Genomic DNA, 26,041 nt, shown 5'->3' on the forward strand with positions numbered 1-26,041 from the left:
TATTTAATGACTACATTAGCTCTTCATTGTAATGTGGTCATGCCATCTGCTGACGCACCAATAGGGGTTCTTCCTTTCAATAATTCCAATATTAACAAGATGAAGTTGAAGTTCTTACCGGGCCAACGCGATGAGGAGGATGTTAAAGTTGAAGAAGAAGACACTCTGCATGATGATACTATGATGAATGATATTTTTGATGAGTTGGAATCTGATGATGAGGCGGACCCTGATTTTTAGCCGTCTCAATTTGATGAGCGTCTTCGCTCACTAGAGGAGAAGGTGGGTGAGTTGAAAATGTCTCATGACAATCTGAATGAGAGTAAAAAATCTTCTATGAAGTACATGCGTAAGTATTTTCATCGCATTATCAGGGGACTCCATCAGATCGACCCGTCCATTCCACCTCATTCTTCTTCAGGTTCTGATTAGTTTCTATTTTTATCTACTGTGGATCTGTATAACTTTAACTTTCATTTTCTTTGAGATTGTATAACTTAATGTTGGATGACACTCTCTTTATGTTACTCTCTATTTGCTACTCTTATATTTCACTCTTAATTATATTTCTGATCTTGGATGTTTAATCATATTACTTTTATTGTGCTTTATTTCTTTATGATTCTGTCTTCCTTTATCAAGTTGTGACAAAAAGGGAGAGAAATTTAAGGTTTATGATCACATTTTTTTTTCCAATGTTTGGATTGTGTGGATGTTTGGATATATGTATATTTGCTACAGGTATTCTACACAATTCCAAGTTACAATTCCAAGTTCAGATTGAGAGGGAGTAGATTGAGGGGGAGTATGTGTTGTGCTCATATTAAGAGAAAGTGTATTGTGTGAAGTTTGTATATTTGTTTGAATGTGTTTTGTCACGAATTTGACAAAGGGGGAAATTGTAAGTACTATGATGTATATAACACCCTTTGTTGTCAAATTTTGATGAGGCAAAAATAATTCAAATTATGACTTGTTCATATGATAGAAAGTTCACTTTCAAGTTCAAGTATGATAGAAAGTTCACCTTTAAGATCACGTGAAGTAGGAAAGTTTAAGATCATATGAAGTTAGAAAGTGCAAGACCACATGAAGTTGGTAAGTGTAAGACATGAAGATCAAGTCTACTTCAAGATTAAACTCTACTTCAAGATCAAGCTACTAAATCTACTTCAAATAGAAGATCTGAAGCTAGTGAAGATTTGAGTTCAATGTCCAATCTTTCAGATATATATGACCCTAGAAAGACCCTAGGTTTAGGCCATTTCTTATGCATATTATCTACGAGTTATTATACTTTGAATAGTTTTAAATTTGACTAGTCCTAGCCTATGTTCGACTACTCCAGGTTTTGGTTTGACCAGTCCTAGTTTCAAATTCAAATTTTGAGTTTTTCTGGTAGAGCCACGACCAGTCGTGGACACTGGCTCGACCAGTCATCAACCACTCGATTCAAAGTCCAACAACATTTTTGTGGGTCTCACGACCGGTTGTGGGTCATAGTCAACTAGTCGAGCAGGCCACTTGATCAGTCGTAAGTCAATTTTATCCGATCGCACTAGAAAATTTGAAATTTGGTTGAACTTTAGACCAGTCGAAAGAACTGATTTTCAGCCTATAAATAGAGGTCTTTTCTCATTCTAAATTATTAAAGAAAAGCCACAAAAAGCTTCCACCTTGAGAGAAAAGTCCCCGTCATTATCAAAATATAGTCCGGTAATTTAAAATTCTTTATTAACTTATTTATTTTTGTAATTCCTTGATCTTATTGTTGTGAATCTGATTTTATTTTAAAGGGAGTTCTTACTCTACCTTTTGAGATCCAAGGAATTCAAACAAGTAGTCCAAGGTTTAAGATAATTTAAAATCTATTTAAAACCTAGAATCCTTGATTCTATTTATTAGACATTGAACATCTACACATCAAGCAAAACGATTCTACGGGCTACATCAAGCAACGTCTTTAAAGAAGAAGATAGGTATTTTGCTTATTTGCTATTTGGTTTATTTGAGATATTCAGGAAAATCTCTATTGTGGTTTTGACTGAGATAACCAGAAAATCTCAGTGTGTATGGTTTGTAATTGTGATAATCCATTTGAAAGCACAATTATATAGGTTTCAAGGCGAACCCAAGAAAACTTTGTTTTATAGTGAATGCCAATATCACGTGGATTGTAATTGTTAGAAGTAGAGTAGGGGTGGCTGTTTGTGAACAGTTTGTGTACACACTGAACCACTATATATCTTGGTGTTTGAGGTGGATGATGATGTATATGATGAATGTGTGTTGAATGTTTGTAATCATTTTTTTCATGTACATGTGGTGAATGATTGTAATAGATAACTTACTTTATTTACCTCTTATTTTGGTTTGTGATCTTTATCCTTACAAAGTTTAAGAAATCAGGTTACCCTACCATAAATATTTATTTTTGGTGTAAGGTTGTCCTTTGAACTAGGCTTGAATCAATTTCTAAATACTATTACGATTGAGATCTTAGTTTGATTCAGTAATATTTATTATTTCTATTCAACAATTTTTTATATTGGCATAATCCTATATAAAAAATGACAGCGTAGAACTTGGTTTTTCACCAGTCAGGGACACCCCAGACATTCGTAATATTTGGGTCTTCTCGACCGTCCTCTCTGATTGACCACGTGCCCATGTTAACGCATCTCTTTCTGCTTTTCTTTCTCATGCTTTGTGGTACATCTCAATGTCTGATTTGCAGCCCCATAAATGGGCCACACCATCCTCATGGATCAAATACGAAATACATACCTTGAATCAAGGGCTTAGAGTGACTGAATTGACGGGTCCTCATTTTTCTTTTGATAAGCATTTTAACCCCTTTGGATTACATCAATGGCTATAACCAAATTAAAGTTAAAGGTCCAGTCTTTTCTAAAATAAATCCAGCAGTCCAAGGTTAATGCTCTCTCATGTTCGCCATTTTTTTGGACATGGCCCATCCAAATCCAAGACCTACCAGCCGATCTTTTCCTACCTCTTAACACCTTTGCCACATACACAAAAAGCAAGTCAATGAATACCTTCTTCAAATCCATTTTTTCCCAACTCGTATGGTGGGCCATCAGCAATCAAACTTAGGGTTTGTACAATATATATACACGTGTAGTTGCTTTGTACGTGCCAATCTCTACAGTAACAAGGGCCACATTCCAACTAGGAGCAGTCACCCAATTGACTCACATCCGTACAAATAGTACAAGGTCCCTTTTATTCCCATTTCAATGATATATGACTGCAAATGCAAAAACAATACCCATACATTCTCATCACTTTGGCTTCTTTTAATACAAACAAGGGCAAACTACGTGGGTTTGGAACCATTTATTAAGCAGTGGTGACTCATCCACCTAGACATGGGTCCATCCAGGCCATCCAAATAATGGCCCCCATTTTGTATGGATAAACCTTAGCCATCCATTTAGTGGACATCAGACGAATTATTGCTACCCAAATTTGAGTGACGGTATCGGATGCTTATCGAGGTTCTATAAATGCGATTTTTGGGCGCGCCCACGATTTACACGGTGTGGATTGACGTGGATATATGCCACCATGGTGGATGAAAGGACTTACATGTATGGATACTCGGTGATTACTTTCGCTGGGTGGCTTGGACGTAACAAATTCAAATGGATGAGATCCACTCCGTCCATCACGTGTACAACCTATATTTACACTGCGGCTCAAAACCCATGCTGATTTAACACTGAGGTGGGCTACACACATGGGAAACAGTTGATATGAGAAGTACCACCATTAAAATCGTCCAAATTAAGTATAGGGTCTAACTTCGTGCATATATGACATCCAATCCACTCATCTGATGCAGTACACCAGAATGAATGGATTCCCAAAATCCAGGACATTCTAAGACTCATGTTGGCCAGATTTTAGAGTTTTATGTGTGATTTTACACATCTCCCTATGGTTTGTGGTCCACCTAAGTGTTGGATTCAGATTATTTTTGAGATCCATGGTCAAAACGTGACTTTGCACCTGATGGACAGGGTGGATCTGACGAACCTTTGTGCCACATAGCTATCAGTTAGCGCAATCCTACGGTGGATGAGTCACCACCAATTAAGGAATTGAGAGGGGACGCGCTTAAGAAGCATGGGCCTTGCTTATGAAAAAAGAATTACAAGCTTTTAGGGAAAGTAGAGTGTCGTACGTAATTCCATCACCTTTACATTAACAAGGCTGTCATTTCAAAGCAAGAGACTTTTTCTTTAAAGGTGGACAACCAAACACTTGTAGAGAATTCGCCTCTGATGTTGTAACCAAAGATAATGCTTTTGCTCACATGGCCACGCAATAAAACCCAAAGATGCTTATTGAAGCTAGCATTAAATGAGGGCCGCTTTTGAGCAGATAATGCCATATTTTACTTTTAATGTTGCTTTTCATCAGTGCTTTACTTTAAAAGAGATGAGGCTTGTCATTTGGATCTAATGCAAAGTTGCCCATGAAATGAAAAGCTTCATGGCCAACCAAAAGGGACCGTTGCTTCATAAGTTGGTGGAGCATGATGATCTGTACACATGTGAATGGATGGTTTCGATGCACGGCCATACATGCAACTTGAATATGAACTTTTAAGACCGTGGGAACCGTTGTAGATGGGTCATTGCAGAGAACATTCGAGTTAAGTTAAACTCTACTATTGATCTTCAGACAACTTATGATCAAAATATTCTAAAGTTTGGATTTTTTTTATTTTTTATTTTTTATGAATCATGCATTGGTCATTGCGTTTGAACGTGGAGGACGTGATTGTGATATTGTGAAAAGTAGCCCACGCCCTTGATTAGCATATTGGGTCCCACCATCTAAGTGATCCTAGCCTTCGGTGAGCCTTTCATGGGTATTTCGTTACAGGTCCCACCAATCAGACTCAACATCATTCATGACCCTCATATGAAGAAAAAGCCATGGAGTTTTTTTTTTTTTTTAAGAAAGCTTTCATGGTGTTGTTGTTGACTGATTAGTTGCTATGAAATGGATGGTTAAAGTGAAAACAATCTAGTGTATGATAGTTAGATGTTGGGATTATCTTGCAGATCTGATTTCAATGCTATATGCCCCACCAACGCGGCTGGCGCGTCTGACTATTTGAAATGTGATTCATGCATGCCACATGTATGGCGGTTGTGTTTGCATGGCTATGGATAGCCCTGCTCCGGCAGCATATGGAGTGACACCTCATATGAAGAAAAAGCCATGGAATTTTCACTTTAACACGCATTCCATGGCGCCCAAACTCCCAAACAGTAAGCAACCGTTAGAGCTGAGAAAGAGGCAGAAGGATTTTTGCATTGTAACTGTATTTTCTTCATTCAAGCTCTCCTTTCCTTGCATTGCAGTATACTTTAGCCTTTCAAATTATTTGGTGTCCTTGTGTGTCTTTTAGACCAGTGGACAGATGAGCTTTTTTGACTGAGAATAAGACTCATTTGGAAAAGGGACACTTAGCATTTTTGAAACATCTCCATTTACTGATTAATGCACTCATATGCACACCAATGTGTGCTTTTTGAAAATAAATGACTGAATTTTCCGAACCATTTTGATACAAGTGGCAAAATTATTCTCCTCCGTTGATTTTCGTTACGGTTGTGATCAAACCATCCAAACGCTAAGATTTTTTATGCATCGCATGAAGGGTCCACGTTTTTTTGACCTGGAGGACTACATCAAGCACTGATGCAGGAGGGATGTGAGGAGGTCGATCACCATCTTCCCGGGATATCTACTCCAAATCCGTGAAGCTCTCCAAACTCATAGAGCTTCCTCAATTCTAGGAGGGATAAAAGTAGAAATGATTTCAAATAAATTTAAAATAAATTGATTGATGATATATAAATTTTTTTTTTTTAAAAAAAAGAAAAAAAGAAAAGAAAAAAGAAAAAATTATAATCCTTTAAATAATTGGCTCTAACCTGGGATGGAATTTTAAACTCAAACACCCTAAAAATGTGTTTATAGTAAACTTACTATTTCTAGATGGTCTCCATTCGCACTAGACTTCATGGTTTTTGGCTAAAAATAGCAAGTGTCCAATTTGGCCCAACCACATTATTCTCCTAATTTTTCCAAGCCCTTTTCATGTTAGGCATGAATTCTACGGCTCAAATGATCAAAAGTTATATTCAAACTAAAACTTATTATTTATAGTAAAAATGAAAATAAATTAAACTTTTAACCATCGATATGATGGAATCTCAAAAATCAGGCATGGGTAACCTATCATAGTAGGGTTGGTTAGCTTAAGTAGCTTCTTCTACCGTAAAACCATATATAATATGTCAAAAAACTTATCTCAATTTGCAAAATACGGCTGTTTTAAGGTTCTGACGGTCTGGATCGTTTCCATCTTCAATCAGGCATTCTCTAGTCCATCTTTACCATGAAAGTATCTGTGACCTGCTCTACATCAAGCACCAGCTGTGGCTAGGCCCCACCTCAAAGCCTGGAGTATATAGACCGTTCAGTGCCTTTAGGACCACATCACATTTGAACTATAAATGCATTGTAAATAGTGTTCATCAGGTTCAAATGGTGGATGGAATTGTGTTTCCCCCTCATTCAGTCTTCCCTCCATCAATCGGAAGCCTCTTCCCTTCCTGCTACCCACCGTTAGATCCGTTAGGGCCGTCACCCCCAAAGTTTCTGTATTGTAAAATGGATCAGGCCAAGAGAGGGTACCTGTAAGTTAAACGTTGACAGCTCAACCCAATCCAACCCTAGGCTCGCTGGTGGTGGGGGCATCTGTAGTGACCACAATGGTAATCTGATTTTTGCCTTCGTCAGTGGTTATGGGAACTTATCCAATAACGGGGCCAAGTTGCAGGCTATTTATGATGGTATGAAGTTCTGTTTATCGCGTGGTGTGGGGAATGTTCTCATTGAATCTGACTCTAGGTGGGTAGTGGATTGTATTTTGGGGAAGTCATCCTGAGCTTGGAAATTGAAGTATTGGATTGAAAGGATCAAGATCCTTATCTCGAGGGGCTCCTTTCGTGTCTCCCATATCCCTAGAGAAGCGAATGGGACGGCAGATGATTTAGCTAATGAGGGCAGCAAGGGCCAGTCTAACAGGTTTTTCATCGACGTCCCTGCCTTTCCCTAGCTAGGGCCGCTTCTTCTTCCTAATGGATAAAGCTGGTATAGGTTCGATGCGAAATGTATTTAGTCCTTCATAGTGTAGGATATGATAGGTGGGGTAGGCCATGGGCCCAGCTTCCCACCCGTATAACATTGCTTTGTGCATTTTCTCACGTCAATGAAGTTCCAGTTTAAATTTAAAAAAAGAAAAAAAAGAAAAAGGGTGTCCACTCTAGTTCGCGAAACCCACACACTCGAATTGATAGAATCAAGTTTACTGAATACAGACGGGTTGGTCCACAGCAAAGGATGGCTAGGATGTAACTATGATGTCTAATATCAAAGTACAAATGGATGGCGTGAGTGTGTGGGGATCCTTCCTCTTGCCTCGGTGGTAGACTCTGGGGAGTTTCAACACCCAGTCGAGGGTTCGAGTATCCATAGGTGGTGAAATTCCACTACGGCGTGAGTGTCCGAGGGTGTGTGCGCGTGTAAAGAAGAAAAAAAGTACAAATGGACGGCGCTTGGTATAAACTACAAAATTTGGACACGGTATAAAAACCAGATCAATCATCGAGTTGGTAAAATGCAGTCTTTGATCAAGATCATTCTATCAATGGCCCATGCAAGCCATCTATTGGGTCATGTATTGACTAAATTCACATAGATTGGATGTCCCCAACGGTCTGATCAGTCCCCTACTTCTGGATGGTCAAAGCATAAGTTTTCAGCTGTGGCCAACCCAAAACGTGAATTAAGGTCTACCATGTTTCAAGTTGTTTTGCCTCATCAACGGTACACGTTGTAACTTTACATTAATCCAGACCATCCAAACTGCAGGGCTATTTCCGATCTAGCAAATCACCTCCATCATACTAATTGAACAATCCAAACCATCAACTTGGAGACCATCCAATGTTTGGCTAAAAGTGAAATATTCATCAGTCTAATTCACGAGTGAAATCAATCAAATGGAAGAGCCACGGCCTGCATACATTCATCAGGAAGATGATTTGGACAGCCAAGATTGCCCTACATGGATGCCATATGTAAACTGGATGAAACACCACACCTTAAAATAAAAAATAAAAAATAAAAATAAAATAAAAATGGTTCTGAACCATACAAAGTCTGGCCCAGTAATAAAATAACATACATTGATTTGAGATGGGGAGTTTGTTATACAATGATAGAAATAGTGTTCAGAGAGGGTACACGCACACAAAAGGAAAATCAGAGATGATAAGATTGGAAACATTCCCATGCATGACAAGCCCAAGGTCATGTCATGATATGATATTGTTCCTCCTTGGGGTCCTCATGCAACATTCCCAGTGGGTTCTGCGCCGCATGATTTAAATATAAAAAATTAACAAAAAAAAAAAAAACCTTTGCTCCCCGCGCATTAAAAAAAAAAAAAGAAAGAAAAAAAGATGGATGATCATATGCCGCCCCAGAATGCCAAGAATAGCATGCAGCATATATTTTTTTTCCATGATTCATGCGAAAAAATGGACCTATCATGAAGATCACCCAGTGAGGAAATCAGGACAGTCCACTAAGAATGTGGGTCACATAGTTGAAATCAACTATGGTGATCAATGATCTCACCTAATGTTCAATGTGGCCCACTGGTCAAGTGGACCACCCTAATTTATTTATTTTTCTTAAAGATCTTTGTAATGATCCCTATCATGCAGAGGACAAGTACGCCAGGGAAAAAAACAAAAAAGTGCAACATGGGATGCATCTGATCGGATCAAGATATGAGCAACACATTAAGGTGGAGCCCATCCCAAGCAAACCACATGAATGTATTGGTACAAGTGAGCAATTTTCATGTGTGCGTGTGTGTGTTTCGTATGGATGGAGTGGATGGTATCCACATACATACATATATAAATCATTTTTTATTTTTTTATTTTTATTTTTTTATTTTTTATTTTTAAGTCACACCTGGGGAGACTGTGAAGGAGAGAGCTGAGAGTGCAGCTTAATTGGTCTGTGGGGACTCATGACATGAAATTACATATATAACTTAGTAAAGTCGAAGATGATTGAGAAATGAAGGGGAAATCTCTCGTATGGTGTGTAAGTGGTATTTAGTAGGCCTTTTTTAATTTTTAATCTTTCTTTTATATGACCAAGATAGCAATGGTGGTGGTGGTGCCGGTCGTGGTGAGCTCTCCTTTCTATGCAAAGGCACGCTATGGAAGACCAGTCGCGAACATGGACCCTAACAAAAATAACCAACCTTAATGTTTTTATAGACTCCGTGGGACTGCTAGTCCTTGGTTGGCCATTGGGGCGGGACCCACAATTCACAATCAGAACCGTTCATATTGTAAACCCTACTATGGATGGCCCATGTTGAGAAAATTATACCGATTAGATGATCCATTGAGTCCTGCAGTAGCTTGCAAATCAATGATTAGAAGTAAAAGGCCAAAAGTCCTTTTAACTCTAGGGAATGGTAACAAAATTGGTAGATCTTTTGTATTGCTGGGGCTCACCAAATGAGTGGTTCCAGTCCCAGAAGGTGGAGTGTGTTTATGGCGAAAATAGGTGCAATCAACAATTTGAACCGTCCATTCTGTGGTCCCCCATCATAGATTGTCTATGTTTCAAAGAATCTACCTGATCAAGCAATCCTAACTAATCCAACTCCAATTTTAAAATCAATGGCTGCCAAGAAGGGGCCTATTCTTAGACTGATAGATCATCCCACTGGCATGATTATTTCCTTGGTGAGTAGGAGCAACGTCATGCAGTTCGAAAATGAGAGACATCTCCTCCAAACCGTATGAAGGGTAGGGTAAGGTGTACTCTATATCATCTTAAGGTTTTGATAGGGAACGATGGCATGTTTCTAACCCGAGATTCTATCTTAAATGATGATATGAGCTGTTCATGTTGTGGACTTTATGCCACCAGTGCCATCACAAGACGCATTTATTAAATGAGTGATTATGTATGAAAATAAATATTTAATGGCTCATATTCAAAATTCCAGATAATCAGTAAAGCATAATTATAATACCATAGCTTCTAGATGGCGGCAACACAAACATGAACCGTTTAAATCATTTTTAAGATGCAACCCAGGGTTGAAAGCTCACTAGTGTACTATACTGTGGCACCGTGGCCCTATCAAAGCCCACAATTGTCGTCTGTTGTCATCATCATCTACGAATTTGACACAAGGATACACGTGATGAGGTCCATCATCATCTTTGTTGGGGGATAATTAATCCAAATCTACATGGCTGCTCTAGACTCTTACAAAGATTCCTCAAATTAGACTCTTACAAAGATTCTTCGAATTCACAAGGAAAAATAAGAAAATAGAAATAAATTCTAATAAATTCGAAAATAAGTTGATTGATATAAAATGTATTTACAATCCTTTAAATAGTATATCAAACTTAGGAAGAAGTTTCGGAATCAAACTCCAACTCAAACTCCTTAAAAAACGTGACTATATATAGATGGTCATGATTTCTACTAGACTTCATAGTTTTTGGCCAAAATTAGTAAGGCCCCGTTTGTTAAATCTGAAGTCTAAAGACTAAATCTGAAATCTGAAGCCTGAATCTGAAATCTAAAGCTTAAATCTAAATTCTGAAGTAAAAAAAACTTGTTTGATAATTATGGCTAAAGTCTAAAAATTAAGTACTGAATCTTAAACAGACTGTTTGTTAACAAACATCTTAAATGTCTGAAATATGTTAATTTGACACATTTGTCCCTATCTCTCATTTGGAAATGTTTTACATTATAAAGAAATTATATTTTTATGAAATGAAAATAAAACCATTATATTTAATTTAAATAAACTAAAATACTTTATAAAAAACTAAAAATCATCATAAGGCCTCAATTCCTCTTAGCGGGAAGATTTTATAGGATTGAACACCAGTAGCAACAAAACCTTCAAATAAGCTCACCTTATATTTATATGCTATCCAAAACGAAAAAAAAATTAATCATATTGATCTAAAACTTCTATGACCCCAGAAAGGGTTTCAATTGTAGACGTTCAATCCCCCGTCGCTTTTTGCAACTTATTTTTCGTCCCAAGCTTTAATATAAGCTTGCCAAATGGATGGATGGTTTGGATATAACACATACCTCATGATGGGACCCATAAAACTTGTTGGCGTCAATACAGTGGTTATATAGCTGGTGTGAGGTACACCAACCAATCCACATCCTCCTTGGACATGGATTAGCTACTTACAGGTTGAATTTGACTACCGAAGTGACGTCATCAAGTTCTATGGGCCCACTATGATGTATGTGCTTTGTGTACAATGCCTATCTATTTGGAGATTTAATTTTAGGCAGATCCAAATATATAGTTGACCTAGTGGTGAGATTGATGCCTACCGTTGAAACCTTCCTAAGGCTCACCATTATTTTTATTTGAAATCTAAATCCAACCTGTTCACAAGTTAACACGGACATGAAGAAGGGAAAAACAAATATCAGCTTGATCAAAAACTTTTGTGGCCTATTTAAGTTTTTAATGGTGGGTGTCACTCTCCCCACTGTTTTCTGTGGTGAGGTCCACTGGAGGTTTGGATTTGACTCATTCTTTAGATCTTTACTTAAAATTATATTTCCAAATGGATGGACGGTGTGGATATAAAGCATACATCATGATGGGGCCCACATAACTTGGTGACGTAACTTCAGTGGCAAGTCTCGCTACTCAACCTGTCAGTATCTAATCCGCATCCGCAGAAACAGATTGGCTACTCCCCTGCCACCAGCCGATGGCTGATGGTCAGTGCTATGTGAGCTCCACCATTATGTGTGTTTAATCCATGCCGCTCATTTATGTTTATAGATCATTTTATGGTATGAGACCAAAAATGATGTATATCCCAATCTCAAGTGGACCACATTATAGGAAAATAGTCTTGAATGAACGTCGACCATTAAAAACTTTTTGGGGGCCATAAAAATTTTGGATCAAGCTGATCTTTGTTTTTTCCATTCATCTAGGTCTATATGACCTAATCAACAGATTGGATGTCAAATAAAGAGTACATTAGGCCTTAAGAGAATTTTAATGGTGGATATCCAATCACTATTGTTTTCTTGTGGTATGGTACACCGGAGTTTTATATTCCTCTCATTTTTGGTACCAAGCCCTAAAATGATCTTTAAAAATGGATGAATGGAATGGATGAAACACATGCATTATGGTGGGGCATAATGAAGTTTCATAGGTTAAAAGTTAATTTTGTATTGCACAAACAATTTAAAGAGAAAAAATTTCCGTAGTAACTTAGAAAGGGGTAATTTTGGAGGTAGAAATTTTTGTTTAATGAAAAATTCACTAAGCACATTCCGCGTTCACCATTAAGCCAGACTCCTATCACGGAAAGAATTCAGTAAAAACCTCTCAGCGCTTTCCTTCTTCCGTGTTAACGATGCATTAACAAACACCACTAAACACGGACTATTTTCCCCATTCCGCGTTAAGTGCAAAAATTCAGCGTTAACAAACAGGGCCTAAGTGTCTAATTTGGCCTAGCCATATTATTCTCCTAATTTTTCTAAGCCCTTTTCATGTTGTGAATGACTCCTAAAGGTCAAAGGATCAAAAGAATCTGACTCCCGATTGGTGGTGCACCTCCTTTCGGGCTCATCTCAAGCTAGGTAGAAGTGGAGGTATTCGATCGAAAGAATTCAGAATCTTGCTAGGCAGTGCCAGGTTTTGTTCACTCATGTTTATAGAGAAGGCAACGGGCTGGCAGATGGTATGGCTAAGATGGGAAGCACCAATCAGGGTTCGTCACTGTTTTCCAACATTCACGACCTTCCTCAGGAGGTTAGGGGCCTCTTGTTCCTAGATATAGTGGGGCTGGGGGCGGTCAGGAAAAGAAGTTTTACGAAGCTCGGCCCCTGGCACCTCGGTCTGTAGGTGTCTGCTTTTAATCTGTGGTTTTCATATGATAGGTGTGGCCTGCCCTTTTTGTTGGACCTCACCTGAAAATTTGTAATTCTCTACTTTTCAAAAAAAATTCTTTAAAAAAAAAACCATTTTGTCCAAAAAAAAAAGGTCAAAGGATCAAGATTTATGATCGAACTAAAAATTATTATAAATAGTAAAAAATAAATTAAAATGAACTTTTGACTATCGATCTGATAGAATCTCGCAAATACGACATGGGCAACTCGGTATAGAGAGGTTGGGTGGCTAAAGTAGCTTCGCCTACCCTAAAATCATATATTGTTCGTCGAATAATTCATTTCAGTTTACAAGGTATGCCTGCTTTAGGGCTTTAACAGTCTTGATCACTCCTACCTCCGATTAGGCCTTCTTTTGTCCATCTTAGCCATGAATGTGTCCCCAAAGACTAAGTCTAGTATATGGCAAGGCACTCAACCATAAACAACTTGAAATGAGGATTTCTCTATCGAGCAGTTTACCATATTGTTGAATGTAAATTCCGTTTGAGACAAGGCCTAATCTCACTACTTCGGTTTATCTCTTGAAATACATCAAATGAGGTTTCCCAATGTGTAATTCACAACTTTAATCTGTCCATCGGTATGTGGGTGGTAGGCACTGCTGAATTGAAGTTGTGTACTAAACCGATTCTACAAAGTCCACCAGAAGCGACTAATGAACTTCGAGTTATGTTAAGAAGTAATGGTCTTGGGAATCCCGTGTACCTACACAATCTTTCTCAAGAATAAATTCGCCACGTGTGTTACATCATAAATTTTCTTACATGAGATAAATCGCATCATCTTTGAGAAATGATCTACCATCACGTACACCGAATTCATGCCGCACTGTGTTCGTGGGAGACCAAGCATGAAGTCAAAAGATAAGTCTTCCCAAGGGCCATCAGGCACATGTAATGAGGTGTAGAAGCCCGTATTCTGATACTATCCATTGGAGGTCTAACAAACATAATAGCATTGCACTGCTTTACCAACATCACGTACCAATTACGTCCAGTAATACTGCTCATCCACAAGAGCTCGCATCTTGTTTCACCTAAAGTGTCCACCAAGGCTATCTCCATGTATCTCTTAAATAATCTACTCTTTTAAAGAACTTTGGCGGATGCTCATTTTATTTTCTTTTAAGAGGAAACTGTCTTGCATATGTAGGTCACTAGGATAACCTTCTTAGCACCTCATTTATGAATCTTTAAAGTCATTATCCTCGGCATACAACTTCTTGAGACAGTAGAAGCTGACCACCTCATTGCTCATTGTAACAAGTAGTGATGCACGATGACTAAGTATATCAATTATCTTATATTGTTGCCCTGACTTGTGCTTTAAAGCAAATGTGAATTCTTACAAAAACGCAACCCATCTAGCATGCATATGATTCATGTTAGCCTGACTATTAATAAACTTTAAGGCTTGATGATCAATATAAAGAACAAACTCTCTCTGAATCAGATAATGCCACCAATGTCGCAGTGTTTGAATAACTATGTATAACTCAAGCTCATATATATACCATTTTTTTCGGGCTTTGTTAAGCTTCTTGTTGTAAAAGGCTACCGACCTACCTTCATGTGATAAGACTTCTCTAATTTTGACATATGAGGTGTTATACTTAACCTCAAACAATTTATCAAAATTGGGAAGAACTAAGACCGGTGATGTGAACAATCGACACTTGATTTCAGAAAAGCTCTTATTAGCCTCATCGGTCTGCTGAAATGGGCCTTTTTTATCTAATCCATAATATGTGAGACTTTAGTGTTGAAATCCCACACGAATTGATGATAAAAGGTTGCTAACCCATGGAAACTCTTTACTTCATAAATGTTCGTCAGGATTGACTACTCCTTGATCATTTATACCTTTTCATCGTCTACACAGATGCCCATGGACGTCGCCACAAATCCTAAGAACAAAAGGCTGTCCATTAAAAAATGCACTTCTTCAAGTTGAGGTACAACTTTATAACTTGTAGGACTTGTAGCACCTGCCTGAAATGTTCTATATGCTTAATCTCATCATAGCTATATATCAGGATGTTATCAAAATGTACTACCACAAACCGGCTATTAAATGGCTTTAACACTTAATTCTTCAAACGCATAAAAGTGCTTAATGCATTCGACAAACCGATGGGCATGACCAGCCTCTTATATAACCCTTCATTGGTCTTGAATGCCGTTTTCTACTCATCAACAGGCCGGATACGAATTTGATAGTACCCGCTCCTTAGATATAGTTTAGAGAACACTTTGACACCTTCTAACATATTAAGCATGTTATCCAACCACAGTATTCTGAACCGATATTTGATGATAATCTTATCAAACATGCGTCAGCTCCCATCTTTCTTAGGCGTTAATAATGCAGGTATGACACATGAGCTCATACTCTCTCTCAAAAGACCATTATGGATCAATTCCTTTTACTTGCCCCAGAAATATCTCACTCTTTCGGATTCATTTGATAGTGAGGGTGGTTGGGCAAGCTAGGCTCAAGGATAAGGTCTCTATGATGTTGGATATCCCACATGGGGGTAATACATCGGGTAACTCTTTAGGCTAGATTTCTTCGAATTCGTTTAGCAATGACCTTAAACATGGAGGAATGTTTAAGGGCTCCGATTCGTCGCCCTTTATCACTATTTCATATACCTCGCCGGTTTCTTTAGATTCCTCCATAAAATCTTGAATGGTCAGAAGGGAACTCTTATCTATTTAAGAAGTTTCAAGGTGGTTCTTTGGCACCATAGAGGTAATGACCATCTTTCAACCATCCTTGACAAAGACGTAAATATTGTCTCGTCCTTGGTAGATCGCATCATGGTCCGACTGCCATGGTCGATTGAGTAACATATGATATACTTCCATGTTGACCATGTCACAAAGTACTTGATCCATATAATTTTTACCAATTGAAAACAAGACATAGCATTGTTCGGTTACCTTGGTCTTGTTTATATTTTTTATCCACCCGATCTAGTAAGGGGAATGATGTTTTGTCATAGGTAGCCACAACTTGTCCATCATCACTTTCGATACGATATTCTCGTTATTGCAAATATTTATGATTACATCACAGACCTTTCCATTGACGTTACACCATATACAAAATATATTGTGACGCTGTGGATGCAACTCCTTTTGTGGAGTTTACAATAATCACCTTATGACTGAGGATTCGCCATGATCCTCGGCCAACCGTTATTCTTCATCACTAGCTCATTCCTCAGTGGCTTGTTCATCTTCATCAAATTCAGGGTCTTCTTCCATTGCATCACCTTTAATGCCCCCTTCATTAATGGTAAAGTGAGTTAAGGGGCGTTGAGGGTAGGTGTTTGATAAGTGGCCTAGTTGGCCATAATGGTAAAAAGTGTTTGACCTTAACTGATCATAAGGATTTGGAATCCTACTCAGACCCGCAATAGTGAGTGCCACACATTGAGGCATAGATGAACCGCTCCCCTTGTCACAGTTTGCGGTTACAGGATGACGTCCTCCTACTGTTTTTTTTTTTTAATTTTATATTTTTACTAAAACTATCCTGTATTCATTATTAAAAAGAGAGAAGAACAAGCATTCAGGCGGGCCCAACCCGAAATGCAAAGAGCCCACCTATCATATCGACACAACGAGAACAACCTAAAAAAAACCAGAGGGAAACCTCGCAACGCCAAAGCCACTAAAAAACCAACTCGGCGCCCCAACAAGAATACGACCAAAAACTATACTACCCTATACATAGGAGACAAAAAACTTAAAAAGGAGACATCCGCACAATCCAAGTGGACCCCAGGCTAACCCTATCAAGGAACACCAAGCATCTAATTGGCACAGGGAGATCGTACGCCTGGTCAAAAACCTGCGAGGACTGGCTGCCATTGCCCATGCGGGCCAACCCATCTGCCGGCCCATTCCCCTCTCTCAGGATGAGCTTGATCAAAACAGAGTTGCATTTCATAACGGATTTAATCCTAGACACCCAGTGCCTCCAATGCCACGAGCAAGACGTCTTCCCCTGGATTGTCTCCACCATGAATTTGGAATCTGACTCAATCTCAATGCCGCTATGCCCCTTACTCAAAGCAAGAGTAAGGCCATCATGAACAGCCCTCATCTTAGCTAGCCTTATTGTTGGAGGTAGACCCGTAGCATGCCACAAAGGCAAACAGGAACTCCCCCAAGTGACTTCTAGCAATCCCGCCCCCACTTGCTTGGCTAGGATTACCTAAGGAGGAGCCATCTACATTAATTTTCACCCAATCCCTGGCAGGCCTAGACCAGCTGACCCATTCCACTCTGTCGCTAGCACACTGAGGAGGGGCAAACCCCAGGTTCTTCCAAACACGGGCCCTGGCAGGAGCAGGCTGAGAGCCAAGCTTGGGAGGTGAGAAAAGGGAGAACAGCCCTCCCTATTGGTTCATTTCCTCTTGCCAGCACTGAATCCTACGTGGGACTCATCATGGGAGCCGAGTCGAAAGATAAGGTCGAGTAGGGACTCTTGCAAACTTTGTTTCTGCCCTACATGCCAACTGAATCACTTCATCCACGGTCCCGACTAGGTGTATCTAAACCTATCCTAAATCGTCGATCGTAACCTGCATGTCAATCGTGCTATCTTCTACGATTCATTTTTTCACTGTTCATTCTATATTGCCAACTGCTAGAACTCTTCAGTATAATCTGTGAGAGTTCAATTCCCCAATCGGCAGTTTTGGTATTGCCGAAATAATACCTACTCGTAATCACTAGGGAGGAACTGTGATCGAAAAAGGAGTCTCATCTGTGGCCATGATCGGATGGGGCCTTGTTAGTTGGGCACGCGAGAGTTGTAATTGCTCCCACTAAGTAAAAGTACCAGATTTTAATTTGAATGCTATTAATTTTACCTTTTTATGTCCCGATACATTCATGTAATCAAAATATCATTCTACTTTGACTAACCAGTTGAGAAAATCTCTTATATGTAATAAGCCATTAAAACTGAAAAGTTCGGCCTTACCTTGATAGTCTTTTTCAGTACGATCTAGTTGATCACCTCTATGGACTGGTCATCGAGTAAAGTCACTATCGATGTCCTTGTCGTTGGAGCTCGACTCATCAGGGTAGCCATATGATTCACCTCCAGAAGTGTCCTACGAAAATCGGGGTTGTGTCGTACAGCAACCACGAGCGACTGAGTATCGCCTTGGGCTTAGGATAGAATAAGCGTATCTAAGAAGGTAGAGTGCTTCCTACAACCCTTGCTTGGTCAACTAACTCTACCGATGGAAAGTTTCTATTCTTTCCAGAAGATAATGAATCATTGGATCACCGTCTACAGGATTTTGGTCCATAACGTCATTATTTTTCATCGTCCCGAGGGGAGTCCTCACCCTGATACCAATTGACGTAGGGATGGACATGATGAGGTCAATCACTATCCTTCTCAAGGGATAATTACTCTGAATCCATGGAGCTTCTCTGGACTCCTCCCATAGATTCCTTGAATCCATGAAGGAAAATGGGAAAATAGAAATAAATTCTACTAAATTCAAAAATAAGTTGATTAATGGTAAAATGAATTTACAATCCTTTAAATAGTTATATCAAACCTAGGAAGAAGATTTAAAATCAAACTCCAACTCAAACTCCCAAAAAAATGTGACTTACTATAAATAGTAAACTTACTCTTTAGATGGTCATGATTTCTACTAGACTTCATGGTTTCCGGCCAAAAATAGTAAAGTGTCTAATTTGCCCTAACCATGTTATTCTCCTAATTTTTCTAAGCCCTTTTCATGTTGGGCACAACTCTTAAGGCTCAAAGGATTAAGAGTTATGATCGAACTAAAACTTAATATAAATAGTAAAAATGAAATTAAAATGGACTTTCAACCGTCGATCTGATAGAATCTTGTAAATCTAGCATGGGAAACCTGGCATAGCAGGATTAGGTGGCTAAAGTAGCTTCTCCTATCCAAAATCATATATTATATGTTGAATAACTCGTTCCGATTTGTGAGATACACTTTGTTTAATGTTTTGACCGTCCTAATGATTTCCGCCTCCGATTGAGCTTTCTCTAGTCCATCTTGTCCATCTTATCCACGACCTTTTCTATATCAGCATTTAAGACTCATGCCACCTAATTAGGGCTGACTACATGAAATGCTAAACCCTAAATACTATTTTCCATTCCACTATGTAGATGACCACAACCTCAGTTGAACGGGCTATTCTTATTCTTCTTCTTCTTATTATTATTGTTAATCTATTTTATTTATATTGCAGCCTCCTGGGAAGTTACAAGTGGGAATTATTGGGTTTTATTTTTGTGTTATTGGGAGAAAAGGGAAGGGGGTTCAAAAGCTAACTTTATGGAATAAATAGGGAGTGAGGCTATTCGGATGGTACAGTCAAGTGATCCACAACACAATCGGATCGCTTTATTCCTTGTCTTTGAGTCGAGAAGAAAATCGTACACACTCCCCGATTCCTTCAGACAGACCGCTCTCCTCTTTTCAGGCCCTCGGTATTGGAGAAGAAAAGAAGAAGCTGCTCTTCTCTCTCTTGCTTTCCTCTCTCTCTCTCTCTCCCTCTTTTTTCTTCTTTTTACCTTTTGTTAAAGAACCGGGTTTTATTTTATCTTCTTTCATTCGTAACAAAGAGAAATACGTAGAAAAGAGTTACAGATACAAGAAAAGCTCACATATCATTCCAAAACTGAAGGAAGAGGAAGGCAAATCTTGCCTGGTATATTTACCTACAATGGCTTCACTAATAGTATGTTGGTATGTTTATATGTGTTACTCTTATAAAAAAAGAAAAAGAAAACAATAATAATAATAAGAATAATAATAATTGGAAGCAGATTCCCTGGTGACCTAATCACCAAGGATATCTCTAGTGACATGAGGTGACGGATTTTAATTGGGTCATATGCAGAGGTCGAGTAAGTATTTGACCCAACAACTTTCAAATGTGCTGTCTGGGCCTCATCTTTAGTAACTGCAAGTGGCATAATCAAATCCTGCCACATCAGGTCACCGGTGATATCCGTCATGATCCAGTCACCGGCTAATCCAGTTCCCTTTAAGTTAGGGTCCAATTAGTGGATCCATGCCATTGTGTCTTGTGTTTATGACATCCAACTCGTTGAAAGGAGCTTATGCCATATGGTTGCTAAGTGTTATTTTTTCGTCCGGGTTAAATCACTGCCCTGCCCGTTTAGGTGTACAAGGTTCTGTATCTCAGTATATCATAGATGGTGTGCTCACATCTTTCTCAAAGGAAGGGGGAAAAAAAAAAGATAAAGAAAAAATAAAGAAAGATAAAAAGAAAAGGCTCTTCACACTGAAATGACCCTTAAAACGACTTTATTTTGCAAAACTATTCGAGAGCCAATAGACAATTGACCAATTTATAGGGCATGTTGATTGCTTTCTAATAATATTTTATATGTATGATTCTTTTAACCAGTAGTAAAATATTAATCATGGCCGTCAGAAGACCTTGGACCTTCATGCCTTGCTCATTTGATTTTGGCCCTCCATGAAATCTTCTCGAACCTGTCCCACATCAGTACTAAACTTATCTGATGCCCTGGGAGAGCATGACCATCAATAGCACTCATACAACCAGTGTCTAATTACCTTAATCCAAACCAGCTAGTTCCTGGCCTCACTGTAGCTGTGGCACACCCATCATATTCCATCTAAGCAAATTGAAATTCTCCGTTGCATGCGAACTACTCAGAATTTCATTTAAACCACTCATTCGATAACTATCAATCGGATGGTTAGATTAATCCTTTACGTGTGATTTTTGGTTATGAACCATTTGGGTTCATTTATACCATGTGTGCATCCTTTATATGCATGTGTTTGAAGGTCACACTCCTCGGGTGAATCAATTTTTTTCTCAGTTCTTATGGAAGATTCATGTTGGATTTCTAGGCTTGTGCAGTTAATGGTATTTACCATTTTGCCATGAGAGAGAGAGAGAGAGAGAGAGAGTTGCCTTTGATACTGCAGCATTCCTCCTGCTTGTCAGCACATGCATTCCACTTTCCACTGAAAAATCCACTTTGGACCCCAAATTACCTCCCTTGCAAGAAAAGCACACAGCCCACATCCATATATTTTCTCACTCTACCCCACACTCACATAAAAAAAAAGCATACAGCAACTTCCACATATATACTCGTACACATCCACATAGAATAGAATAGATAGATACATTCATATTGGAAAAACCTACCTACATCCCCCCCAACACTCCCCCAAAACGCGGTCTCTCTCTCTCTCTCTCTCTCTCTCTCTCTCTCTCTCCAAAACCAAAACCAACCCACTTCTTCCCACCACTCTCTGATTCAAATGAAACCCCTAAAACCTCTTCCTTGATCCCACACCAAAACCTCCACCATCACAATCAATTGTACCAGACAAGGGCTACAAAACGGAGAAAATGAGAACAGGAGGCTGTACAGTGCAACAAGCCCTCACACCAGAGGCAGCAAGCATAGTCAAGCAAGCTGTAAGCCTTGCGAGGCGGCGTGGGCATGCCCAAGTCACCCCTCTCCATGTTGCCAACACCATGCTTGCGTCCTCCACTGGCCTCCTCCGCACTGCCTGCCTCCAATCCCACTCCCACCCCCTCCAGTGCAAGGCCCTTGAGCTTTGCTTCAACGTTGCGCTCAACCGTCTCCCTGCATCCACCTCAAGCCCCATGCTTGGCCCCCACTCCCACCACCCGTCCCTCTCCAACGCACTGGTCGCCGCCTTCAAGCGGGCCCAGGCTCACCAGCGGCGCGGATCAATTGAGAACCAGCAGCAGCCCTTGCTTGCTGTCAAGGTAGAGGTGGAGCAGCTCATAATCTCCATCCTAGATGACCCAAGTGTGAGTAGAGTCATGAGAGAGGCTGGTTTCTCAAGCACCCAAGTGAAGAGCAATGTCGAACAGGCAGTCTCTTTGGAGATATGTCCACCAAACCCTCCTCCTAGCAAACCCAAAGAAAGTGGGAGTCTTCTAGTTCTTGGTAGCACTGTGTCGCCCTCTTCTTCCCATTTGGGTCAGTTTGGATTGAAGACTAGCAAAGGAAGTAGGCCTTTGGATCATGTTAGGAGTGAGGATGTGATGTGTGTTATGGAGAATTTGATTCATAGGAGAAGGAGGAGTTGTGTTATTGTAGGAGAGGACTTAAGTAGCTCTGAGGGTGTGGTTAGGAACTTGATGGATAGGGTGGATAAAGGAGAGGTTCCTGATTCTTTGAGGAACGTGCAGTTCATAAGCCTTCCTCTCTTCTCTTTAGGGCATCTCTCAAAAGAGGAGGTTGAGCAGAAGCTTGGCGAGATCAGGTGCCTTGTGAAGAGCTGTGTGGGGAGAGGGGCTGTTTTGTACATGGGAGATCTCAAATGGGCTGCTGAGTATAGGGCTAGTAGCAGCTCCATTGACCAAAGGAGGGCTTTCTATTGTCCTGTGGAGCATATGATCATGGAGCTTGGGAGGTTGGTGTGTGGTGCAGGTGAGAGTGGGAGGCTGTGGCTGATGGGAATTGCAACCTACCAGACTTACATGAGATGTAGGGTTGGAAATCCTTCATTGGAAGCTACTTGGGGTCTCCATCCTATTGCAATTCCTGCTGGAAGTTTGGCTTTGAGCCTCAATCCTGACAGGTAAAATTCATGAACAGTTACAAAAATCAAGATCATGACTTTACTTTCCTTCTTTTCTTAAAGTTTTGGTGTGAATTCTTTTTCTCTACCGTTTGGGTCTTTTTCTTTCTTTTTCTCTTCAAGAATCAGTTAGAAGCAGTAGAGTTTTCATTGAAGTAGTAAAAAAAATCAATTCAACGAATTTTTGCAGTTCCTTTTCTTTGTTGGTTAAATCGTCAAACGAAGTTGGGAATTCAAGGTTGGTTTGTTTGCCTCTTTTTTCTTTTTTTTTTCTGAAGTTTAGGTTCTTTTGGGTCCCTGAAAAGGTTGAGATTCTAGTCTTATATGGTGTGTTTTCCTTCTCTTTCTTATGTGAGAACATCAGAATGGAAGAAGATATTATGAAAAATTCAAGCTTTTTTACTTTGTTTTTGACTCTTTTCAGTAGTAGTTGATTAAATTACAAAACATAAGGAGTAATAAGGAATTTATACTTTTTTTTTTTTGGGGGGGTGGTGATTCGTTCGAATCTTCTTATCATTTTCATCTTTTGTTGGTTTTATTTACCTGAATCAGCGATTCGCAAGGGCAATCAAGAAACAAGAGAATTGGAGATGGGCCTCTTTGGTCTCACCTGCAAGACGGATTAGAGAAGCAGCTCACTTGCTGTGCTGATTGCTCAACCAAGTTTGAAACCGAAGCTCGCGGTCTAGTAAACAGCGCTGCCCACCATGATTCCACCACCGTTGCTTCAAGCCTCCCTACTTGGCTCCAACAGTACAAGGAAGAGAACAGAAAACTGACCTCTAACGATCAGGTAATTATCTTACCTGAACTTGTTGCAGTTATATGGGCTAACATTATTGGTGATCATGACCATTCATCTTGTGAGACTCATTCTGGATGGGCCATACCATGAAATTCTTTTCTCTGATATGTGATCTTGTGAGCCCTACTATGGACAGGCCAGTGGTCCACATTCAAGGGATTGCATGGCTGAAATTTTCTTATGATGAAGATCTTTTGAGGCATGGTCCATCCATAGTGGGGCCCACTTGTATGGAAAAAATCTTGTGCATTTCCTATTGAAAGTATAAATGCATTCATAATCCAAACTCAGTGTTTTTTGTTTTTTGGTCTGACCTCTTCAGGAATGTCTCCAGATCAGAGATCTCTGCAAGAAGTGGAATTCTATATGCAATTCACTCCACAAACACCACCAACCACCAGAGAAAACCCTAAGTTTCTGCTCAGTCTCTCCATCTTCTTCCGTCTCCTCATACGACCATCCCTACACCAACTTGCATCAAACCAACCAAGCATGGCCCCTTGCAATGGACACAAAACAGCGATGGCGGGGACATTACATCTGGATGTCCGATGTTGCTGATGAAGGCTATGAACCCAATTTGAGAATGTACATCCCGGAGCACAGGGAGCCCAAACCAACCGTTTTAGCTAACCCTAACCCTAATTCAGCTTCTTCTAGCGATACAATGGAGATGGAATATCCTCAGAGGTTCAAGGAGCTCAATGCTGAGGATCTCAAGACTCTATGCAATGCATTGGAACAAAAGGTCCCATGGCAGAAGGACATCACTCCTGAGATCGCGAGCACTATCCTTCGATGCCGATCAGGAATGGTGAGAAGGAAAGGGAAGTCAAAGTTCGGTGAGACGAAGGAAGACACATGGTTGTTCTTCCAAGGTAGTGATATTGAAGGGAAAGAGAAGATTGCTAGGGAGTTAGCTTCCCTTGTGTTTGGCTCCAACACCAACTTCATTTCCATTGGATTGAGCAGCTTCTCGTCTGTGAGGACTGACTACATGGAAGATCTCAGAAACAAACGGTCAAGGGCTGAGTCGAGTTGCAGCTACATTGAGAGGTTTGCCAACGCAGTCAGCAGCAATCCGCACCGTGTCTTCTTCCTGGAAGATATCGAGCAAATCGATTATTATTCTCACTTGGGCATCAAAAGCGCGATCGAAAGAGGACGGATAAGAAGTTCAAACGGTGACGAAGTCCGACTCCACGATGCGATCATTATCTTTAGCTGTGAGAGATTCGACTCAAGGTCTAGAGCTTCTTCTCCTCCCATCAAGCAGAGAGTGGAGAGCGGGGAAGAAGACAAAGCGGTGGATTGCGAGCAGGATACCAGCCCTTGTATTTCTTTGGATTTGAATCTGTCTTTTGATGATGCGGAAGATGATCCCTGCATCGACGATGTGGGGCTCCTTGAAACAGTCGATGGAAGGTTTGTTTTCAACCTTAGGGACGATTTATGAAATGGGTAGCCGCTTCGACATCATTGATCACCGTTCCTCATGGTGGGTAGATTTCTTTCTTTCTTTCTTCTTCTTGTTCTTCTTCTTTTTTTTTTGCCCTTTTGTTTTTTAGAGATTTTTGTTTCTTGGTTTGCCATGATATTCTTGGGAAGATCTGATGACTGGAGATGGAAAGAAGAGGTTGGAGATTTGAGTTTGTAGGATTTATGTAGGAAATCATATGTATATTATTATTATCATTCTCTTCATGTAATATGTTCTTGCTGGGTTATATTTCTTATCTTTCTTGCGTACCATGCATGAAATCCGTCCCGTCCATCAGGTACATTAGCCTTTTTTTGGCCTTCAGCCGATTCATCACGATGATTCAGCACTCAAGTGGGCCACCCCATAAATTTATACCTAAATACCTATTAATTCACGTGGTATGGCCCACCCGAATTTTAGAATACTGTGATTTTGGGTAATTCTTTCATGCTGATGAGTCATATCAGATGAATGAATTGGATTGCATATGAGAAACTATGCTGGGCCCAACACAAAACTAATGGTTGGCGACCAAGGCCAATTTCTTTTCCTGCTGTATAGCTTACCTGAGTTATGGATGGTCATGATTTAGGATCCCAACGTGAACATCATGCAGAGAACCTGATGGACGGAATGGATCTCATTAAAGTTCCGCCCACGTGGCTGTCAGTGCTCGAGGTACCTATCACGAGTTATCCAGCGCGCGGCTCCTTTATTTTCTTTTTCTTTTCTTCAATAGCCGTTTTTTCTGTTATATTTTGTCCTTCTTATTATTCGTTAGCTGTTTATGGGAGGGTTGAATTGATAACGACATCTGGTATAAAAGGCGTGCATGTGTGACATCTGATCCGTCCATCATGTACTACTCTTATCTTCACCGTACATTTAAGAGATTAGCAGGATTTAAAAACTCAAATGGGCCACACCAATGGGAACAGTGTGAAGTCGAGCCTAAAACCTTAAGTTC

At 39.8% G+C, this 26,041-nt stretch overlaps 1 protein-coding gene across 2 annotated transcripts; it reads left to right on the plus strand.

Annotated features, from left to right (window-relative positions):
• Positions 1–21,401: 21,401 nt before the first annotated feature.
• LOC131235162 (protein SMAX1-LIKE 3) lies at positions 21,402–25,325 on the plus strand. 2 transcript variants are annotated; one of them, XM_058232302.1, is made up of 3 exons: positions 21,402–22,783; positions 23,339–23,579; positions 23,926–25,325. In XM_058232302.1, the coding sequence occupies exons 1-3, from the start codon at positions 21,576–21,578 to the stop codon at positions 25,045–25,047; spliced, it is 2,571 nt and encodes an 856-aa protein (XP_058088285.1). In that variant the 5' UTR covers positions 21,402–21,575; the 3' UTR covers positions 25,048–25,325. The 2 variants fall into 2 exon arrangements, with proteins under 2 accessions (XP_058088285.1, XP_058088284.1); XM_058232301.1 differs by having other exon boundaries at positions 21,403–22,783; positions 23,914–25,325.
• The last annotated feature ends 716 nt before the right edge of the window (positions 25,326–26,041 follow it).

Source organism: Magnolia sinica, chromosome 19, assembly GCF_029962835.1.
Source record: "Magnolia sinica isolate HGM2019 chromosome 19, MsV1, whole genome shotgun sequence".
In the NCBI taxonomy this organism is placed as follows: Eukaryota; Viridiplantae; Streptophyta; class Magnoliopsida; order Magnoliales; family Magnoliaceae; genus Magnolia; species Magnolia sinica.